The 8326-nt window shown below is 48.9% G+C and overlaps 2 gene segments (V, D, J or C); both read right to left on the minus strand.

The window, feature by feature from the left end:
• Positions 1-62: 62 nt before the first annotated feature.
• LOC117020026 (immunoglobulin heavy variable 1-3-like) lies at positions 63-572 on the minus strand. The segment is given in 2 exon segments: positions 63-394; positions 477-572. Coding segments are annotated over 2 exon segments (378 nt in total).
• A 6486-nt stretch (positions 573-7058) lies between these two features.
• Positions 7059-7755, minus strand: LOC117020027 (immunoglobulin heavy variable 3-23-like). The segment is given in 2 exon segments: positions 7059-7546; positions 7649-7755. Coding segments are annotated over 2 exon segments (534 nt in total).
• Between the last annotated feature and the right edge of the window lie 571 nt (positions 7756-8326).

An 8326-nucleotide genomic window follows, 5' to 3' on the forward strand; every position in this document is an offset into this window, starting at 1 on the left:
CATCGTCCCTGTCGTCTTCTCAGCCCCGCACAGCTGCCCTCTCCTCAGGGTTTCTGACACTCTCAGGATGTCGGTCGTCTCACTGTGTCCCTCGCACAGTAATACACGGCCGTGTCCTCAGGTCTCAGACTGCTCAGCTCCATGTAGGCTGTGCTGGTGGACGTGTCTGCGGTGATGGTGACTCTGCCCTGGAACTTCTGTGCGTAGCTTGTGCCACCACTGCCAGGGTAGATCCATCCCATCCACTCAAGCCCTTGTCCTGGGGCCTGTCGCACCCATTGCATCCAGTAGCTGGTGAAGGTGTATCCGGAAGCCTTGCAGGACACCTTCACGGAGGCCCCAGGCTTCCTCACCTCAGCCCCAGGCTGCACCAGCTGGACCTCAAAGTGGACACCTGTGGGAGGAGACAGGAGTGGGTGGATCCCCCGTGACTGGCCCAGGTCCCCTCATCAGCCAGGGACTGGGGAGCCCCTTACCTGTCGCCACTGCCACCAGGAAGAGGACTGTCCATCTCCAGTCCATGGTGAGGGCTGTGCTGTCAGGACGTCAGTCGGGGAGCGTGTGGCTGTGGGGCGATGCTCTCAGGGCCCAGACATGTGCGTATTTAACCCCGCCCACCTCAGCTCATTTGCATATTCATGAGCAGAGTGTTTCATAGCTGAAGACTTGGCCCAACTGAGAGAAGCTCGATGACACAGGACCATGATCAGTGGGCGTCTGAGGGTCCAAGTCCTAATCCCTGATGGAGGATATGTGTCCCCTGCCAGGTCCCTGAATCTGTGCAGATAGACCCCTCCTACCGAGGAACGAGCCCCCAGGACGTGCTCCTCACTGAGAATCCCCTTTGAACGACACGGAGACTACCTGAGCCTGTTCTGGGCTTTGATCTGAATGTCTCAATCCGGGTTAGTGTGTGTCCCCAGTTCTTAAAATTTCAAGTTAGTAAAACCATCCTTGTCATTCATATTGTTGGTGTAAGACACCTTGAAGTCATGGAAAACCCATTTGAAATTTGATTTTATTGCACATTGTGTTTGGTAAATTCTCCTAGTAGAATAGGAGTTTTACAGACACTTCAGGAGTCCTTGCCGAAATGTTGTTTCACATGTTTTTATAAAGAGGAAGGAAGCCCCAGGCCCTCAGAGGAAGCCCCTCCTACACTCCCTCCCCACCTGCTCCGGGGGCTGCAGCCCCTGCTGGTTGGGTGTGAGCGCCCCCTGCAGCCCAGCCTGTGCCCTGCAGGGGAGGGTCCTGTCTGGGCTCACAGGGCGTGACATCTAGAGTCTCTAGTCCAGTGTTACATGTCTGTGCCTGACCTCACAGTGCTCCCTCAGTGACACCATAAGCTTTGACATCATCTGTGGAAATAGTCAATTGGCCTCACTAAACCCCAATGACACTGCAAAGAGACCTTAAACAAAGGTTTCATAAAACCCCAGGGAGACCTTTCCTGGGGCTGCCAGATGCACTGACACTCCTGAGTCCAGAAACTCAGGGGGCTTTGGGGGCCTCTTACTTCCTTTGACTTCCTCTGATTGAAGGTGACATCTGAGAATCCTTGCGTTGTATCACAGACCACACTACCTCTGCTCGAGAATAAATTAGACACACACAGAGTGGATGATTTTAGCAGTAATGAACCCCAAATTGTCCTTGTCCCCCGTACCAACTACATGGGCAGTCCCCCAATCTGACCCTAGGCATCTGTGTGTGATTTCTCTTCTCTTGTCAATAGAACCCCAGGAAATGTGTCAAACACACAGACTTGGGAAGAACCTACATCCTGGCTCTACTATTCCTCAGACAATGGAATACGTGCAGAGGACCCATGAGATGGGACAGTCTTGTCCCTCAGATTGTCAGATATGATGTCCAATCACACTATTGCCCACTCACGGCACCTGCAGTGAGCGTCCTTTGGAGAACCCATGTCTGCGGGAGGGGAGACACCTGAGAATTTGGAGGAGGAGGAGGCAGCACCGTTGTCAGCTGACTCAGGTGAGACTGCTCGTGTGTGTGTGACGTTCTGTATCCTTAGGATTAAACACCAGTGAGGTGGTCCCCTGGGTCTGGCTGTGACCTCCTCAAGGGCTCTCCCAGGTCAGCTCACTTCCCTGTGACCCCTCCCTTCCCCCCTGCAGCACCCATAGTCTCTTCCTGACTCTGTTACCCTGGTAACTGTTCCCCTTCTCTAGGTCTGTCATAGGTAAGAATTCCCCCCCACCACTCAAAATAAGGTTCAGGAAAAGTCCTTCCCCTGGAGGGTCTGCCTGAGGGAAGTTCTGGGTGGATTTCTCAGTGTTCGTCCTCCCCTCCCCCTGTCAGGGACATGAGGGGACCCACATGCATCCTCCCTGGAGAACCTGGATGTGTCTGGAGGGAAAGCCCCCAGAAGTGTGGAGTGGCCCCAGGACCCCTCCCCCACAGGAGCCCACGCGTGTGCTCCATCCACTCAGAATACTCACCTGGAAGTGCTCCTACCAGCTGAGCCTCCAGCAACTTCTGCCCCAGGTGAGCAGAATCACCTGCACTCTCGATGTGCCTGTGTTTCCAGTTATCACAGTGGAGGCTGTTCTTGCAATTTTAGTTCTGTGCTGGGTTCAGGACACATGATTGATCTTCATTTTTACAGGTTCTCTTCTAAGAAAGGGAGTGATGATTTCAAAGATCTTAAGCATTGGTGCAGAAAGCAGATGGACCTTCACAGGTCATCTTTGACCTGTTACTAGAGGTGGGAATCTCACCTCACTAAGAGTAAGAGGCACCTGGACAGACATAAGTGAACATAACATCCCTGAATGTCTAAGGAACTACAACTCCTTCCCAGGAAGCTGGAAAATGGAATGTACAACAGGCCAGGAACCTGTTAAGCCTCAGGTGATGTCACACTTGGAAGGGCATCCGTGCCCCTGGCTGGACCCAGGAGGTGCCCCTGCAGCCTCACACGAGAAAGAGGAGCTCCCACTCCTTCAACACAAGCCAAGCGGTGAGAATGCTGTTTCCCAGGAGGGTGCAGAGCAGGGTGGGGAGATGGAGGTGCCCTTGGCTTCCAGGATGCACTGGACACGGGGCCCCAAATCCCATCTGAGAGGCTCTGATCTAAGTGTGAGGATGTCTCATTAGCTCTGCCTTCTGAATCCTGTGGCTGAGTCAGGATGATCAGGAATGTGACTTATTCCCTCTGGTCATGAAACCTGCTTCACAGGTATTTATAACTGGGGAGCTTGTGAGGGAGTGAATTCTCTCCCCCACCAGTCACATATTGAAGCCCTAAGACCCAGTGGCCTGTACTGGGAGAAGGGCTTGTGGGAAGTACTGATGGTTAAATGAGGTCATTAATTATGTTTAAATGAGGTCATTCAGTAGCATTGGTGGCCTTATAAGAAGAGGGAGAGAAAGAGAGATGTCCCTCTCTCTTCACCACATGAGATTACAGTGAGACGTCAGCTGTCTGCCCATCAGGATGAGTTCCCACTGGTAATCGATTCATCTGGCAACTTGACCTTGGCCTTCTGAGCCCTCAGAATGTGAGAAAATAGATTTCTGTTGTTTAAGCCACCCAGACGTTGGTTTTGGTACATAGATCTTCGTGAACACAGTGGAGGTTGAAACGTGGACCTAAGAAGCCACTCTGCTGAGGCTCAGATGGAAATGAGGAGCATGTTATGAGTCCCTGAGGAACGGTGATCCTTGTTATAAAGTGTCGAAGAGCTTGGCTGAACTGGTTTCCTGTGTCATGTGGAAGGTAGACCTTGTGAGCAGTGGAACTGGATGTTCAGCTGAGGAGATTTCTAAGCCAAGTGTTGGAGAGGCTTGGCTCCTCCTGGCTGTTTCCCCTAAAATGTGAGGGCAGACAGATGGACTGAGCATCGCAGTATTAATCGAATGCTAATCTGAATTTGGAGATTTGAAAAACTGTCAGCGTATCCATATTTCCACAATAAGCTAGAAAGCTGATTGTGAAGAGGGCATGAAAGGTGTTGCTGAAAAACCCTTTGACAAATAAAATCATGGGTATGCCTCACTGGTTTAATCAGGTGTCTCAGCATAAGCCGGGAGTAGAGATGAGGCCATACCAGCAGATACACTATCATTTAATAATACACAGGGACGAGAAGGTGGGGCAGAAGGAAGGAATGCCGTCAGACTTCTTGGAATCTAAAGAACAGGATCATAGTTCAAATTGGCTGTGGATATGCATTACTGGATAAAAAGAAGGAACGAAGACCTTAAAGAGGATTTAGAGGTCATCAGGGCTGACTGCTTGGTTTCAAAGACTTTAACCATCTCCTTGGTTTGAACAGGCGACACGACCAGCAGCAAAAGCCTTTGGGTGGGACCCCCCACCCCTCGGCAGAGCCTGCGACGCGTGACCCCTGCCAGCACAGCCGTGGTGAGACTGCCCTAGTGGCTCCAGAAAGTGAGAGATCACCTGAGTGGGGTTGGTAAGTGGGACCATCACCCTGTTCCATACAGAATGGGGGCCATCCAGCCAAAGAGGACAGTTCTCCAAACTTCATGTCCCATGGAATTTTCCTGGCAGGTTACAGAGCAGATGGGGATCCATCACTCCTTCCTTCTTTCCTATTCATCCCTTTCAGAATGGAAATGTCTCCCCTATGCCTGACCCACCTTCACATTCAGGAAGCACATAAGTTGTCTGGATTCATAGGTTCACAGCTGGAGAGGAATTTTGCCTCAGGATGAATCACACCTCAAGGTCACCAATATCTCGTGAGACTATACTTAGGTGAGACTTTGGACCTTAGCCTTAGAGCTGATGCTGAAATGAGTCAGGCTTTAGGGCTGTTGGGGTAATGTCAGACTCTTTTATATGTGAGGAAGGCATGAATTTGGGGGGACCAGAGGTGGGATGTTATGGATTGAACTGGGTGCCTCCCAAATTTGTATGTTGGAGTCTTACTGCTCAATGATGGTGTGTAAAATAGAGCTTTGAGGAGACAAGTAAGGTCACACGAGGTCAGAATGTGGAGGTAGAACTCCAAGAGGTTTGGAGCATTGTACGAAGAGGAGGAGAGAGACCTCCCTCCACCATTTCAGGCACGTAAGGACTCAGTAGGAACGTGGTCAACTGCGAGCCAGGTCAGACCTTTCACCAGGACCTAAATCAGCCGGGCCCTTGGTTTTGAACTTTCCAGCCTCCACAACAGTCAAAATCAATTACTGTCGTTTAAGCCACGTGGCCTTTGGTACCTTTTCCTGGAAGCCCAAGCTGAGTGAGAAAGCTTGGTATTCGTAATTATACAAAAATATGTGGTACTTTCATGAAAGGGAACACATATGTAAGTGAGTGATAAATACAAAGTAAAATGGAGGTAAAATAGTGATGTTAAATAAAGATAAACAGCATTAGGAATTCGCTTAGGAAAAGAAAATGAAATACTGTGCTTCTGCATTTTTCTTATAAGAATGTATCTTCTAATAACACATACATTAAATACATCTGTGTGTGCTTGTGTGTGTGTGTATGTGTGTGTGTGTATGTGTGTATGACGATAACAACATTGCATAAAATAAAGTTATGTATTAAGTGTCTCTTAGGAAGTCCGGGTCCTGATCCTCAATGGCCACATAAGATGGAAAAACATCAAATGAGGCACCAGCTGCTTCATCCACAGACACTTAGGCTTTCCTCTTTCTTCTCTTTTCTCCTGAGGACACGAGACTCTACATAGGGTTGGGGACTAAGCCTGGGAAATTGCATTCCTGAAAGCTGCTGAACTAAGAGGGATAGACCATATTTTGCTGTGTATAATGTGCATTCATGTTTTTGGTCCAAACTCTCAGGGAAATATCTTTTGTTTTAATTTTTGAATTCACAGTTTTCTTTGTTTACCTACAGGTACTTGATTTTGTATTACAGAGGAATTTCAGCATTTTTAAAACACATTATGGTACAAGAAATTTTACATAACAAATAATTACAAAACACAGAACAGATATAAGGTACAAAAAATTTATGTATTGGCAGCAAATTTGTGATATTTATGCATCATAGAAGGCCAGGAACTCTTCGTCGTTGCAAGTTTGTCATAAGTTCAACAAAATTGATTATTGTCTTCCAGCGTATTGTTTTCCATATGGATAGCTTTATTGATTTCTAGTGTTACACAATTAATTCACAAGCATAAATAAAAGAATCAAAAACATTTACCCTCCCTTCTTCATCGTCCTCCCTCCCTCCAGTTCAAGCCGTTGTTTCTCAGTCTAGTTGTGTGGGACACAGCTCCGTGGCCTGTGCTGGTATTAAGAGCCATGTGCTCCTCCCTGAGGCTTTCGGTCACCAGTCATCGGTAGGCTGCTCACAGCTGCTCACGGCAGCTCAGTTCCAGGGAGAGCTGTTGGTCACAATCTTAGCTGTACAGGCTCAGCACACCAGCTGGGAATCGAACTGTCGGCCTTCGGCATTAGGAGCACGGAGCTCCAACCGCCTGAGCCACCGGGCTGGCCCAAAAACATTTATATAGATATGGAATTAGTACCTCCCATGTATAATGCTCATGCTTATTTTTCCCTCACACATTTGGGCAAAAAACTGCACACTCTACACGGCAAAATGTGGTATATGTTCTCAGGTTCTTTGGGAAAACAATATTGGAGATTTAAATTCCAATACAGATTAATTTTCTATACCAAAAGTTACTGTTCCTAATATTATACAAATAAACATGTGGAATTTATTATTATTATTATTATTACTATTATTATTATTACTATTATTATTTTAGCTGAAGATTCCTGAGACTATCAAGACAGGGACCTACATTGTGCAAATTTACTTCAGTGACAACTGCATGTGACTCTTGTGCACAATACAGACCCAATTTAAGAGATGAAGCAAAAAATATGTCCCTACGTAAATGTGTGCCACGTGTAAATGTCTATTGTGTTTGAATACTTACCACACCATGTCATTGTTTAGAATAGATACAGTGGGGGGTCTCTAGTGGTACATATTTTTAATTAAATTAAGCTGACTCTACGTGGTGACAGGACACTCCCTCCCCACGTCCCCTCCTTCCCTGTTACACCTGCCCTCAGGCTCCTTCCTGAGTTGAAACGTCACAAGTGTCCCAGGAGGTCTGAGCACAGCCTCCTGGACCTGAGCGCCCCCTGGTGTCCTGAGTGTCCCCTGGTGTCCTGAGCGCCCCCTGGTGTCCTGAGTGTCCCCTGCAGGGAGGTTTGTGTCTGGGCTCACACTGACTTCCCCTCACTGTGTCCCTCGCACAGTAATACACGGCCGTGTCGTCGGCTCTCAGGCTGGTCATTTGCAGATACAGCGTGTTCTTGGCGTCGTCTCTGGAGATGGTGAATCGGCCCTTCACGGAGTCGGCGTAGTATGTGCTACCACCACCATTACTAATGGCTGAGACCCACTCTAGTCCCTTCCCTGGAGCCTGGCGGACCCAGTGCATCCAGTAGCTACTGAAGGTGAATCCAGAGGCTGCACAGGAGAGGCGCAGAGACCCCCCAGGCTGCACCAAGCCTCCCCCAGACTCCACCAGCTGCACCTCACACTGGACACCTGCAAACACAGAGACATCCTGGTCAGAAATGTCACACAGCCACTGTTTATCTCACTCATATTCTCTCACATACTCAGAGTCCCCTGTTCTCCATAAGTTACCTCTTAAAACAGCCACAAGGAAAACCCAGCTGAGTCCAAACTCCATGGTGTGTCGTCTGTGCTCAGTCCTGACCACGGAATGGGGACACCTGGGGATCCCGGGGCTGGGGATCCTGTCCCACAGCTGCAGGGTCAGGGCTGGGCTGGTTTTCATCAGCACAGTGGCCCCTATTTGCATGTCCTCCTTCCATATAGGGAGCTCCGGGCTTGGTCACCTAGACAAGGTGGGGCCTCATGCAGGCGTGAGTGTCCTGGTTGGTTGGTGGCCACGTGAGAGATCAGGAAAACACGATTTCTTACACGTGATGGTGCTGGAGTGAGTGCTCAGCACCCATGACCTCATTTCATTTGTATGTGAGCACCCAGAGCAAGTGACCGAGGTATCAATCCCACCTGCATGTTGCAGAGGTGAAGCTACACACGGCAGCCTGAGGAGCCGTGTGATGTGTCCAAGGGCACATATCAGCTGAGAGGGAGCCCCAGTACCCTCCCCATGGACCCCACTGCTCCCTCATCCCACTCCAGGGCAGGGATGGACGTGTCAGGTGAGGTTCCAGAACCTCTTTCCTGTAATGAGAACATGAGTGATTTTCTGCATTGTAGTATTTACCTAAGAATGTACAGAATCAGGGTTCATGCAGATGTATTGTCATGAGTGTGACATTTTGCATGTTATTG

Source organism: Rhinolophus ferrumequinum, unplaced genomic scaffold, assembly GCF_004115265.2.
Source record: "Rhinolophus ferrumequinum isolate MPI-CBG mRhiFer1 unplaced genomic scaffold, mRhiFer1_v1.p scaffold_56_arrow_ctg1, whole genome shotgun sequence".
Classification (NCBI taxonomy): Eukaryota; Metazoa; Chordata; class Mammalia; order Chiroptera; family Rhinolophidae; genus Rhinolophus; species Rhinolophus ferrumequinum.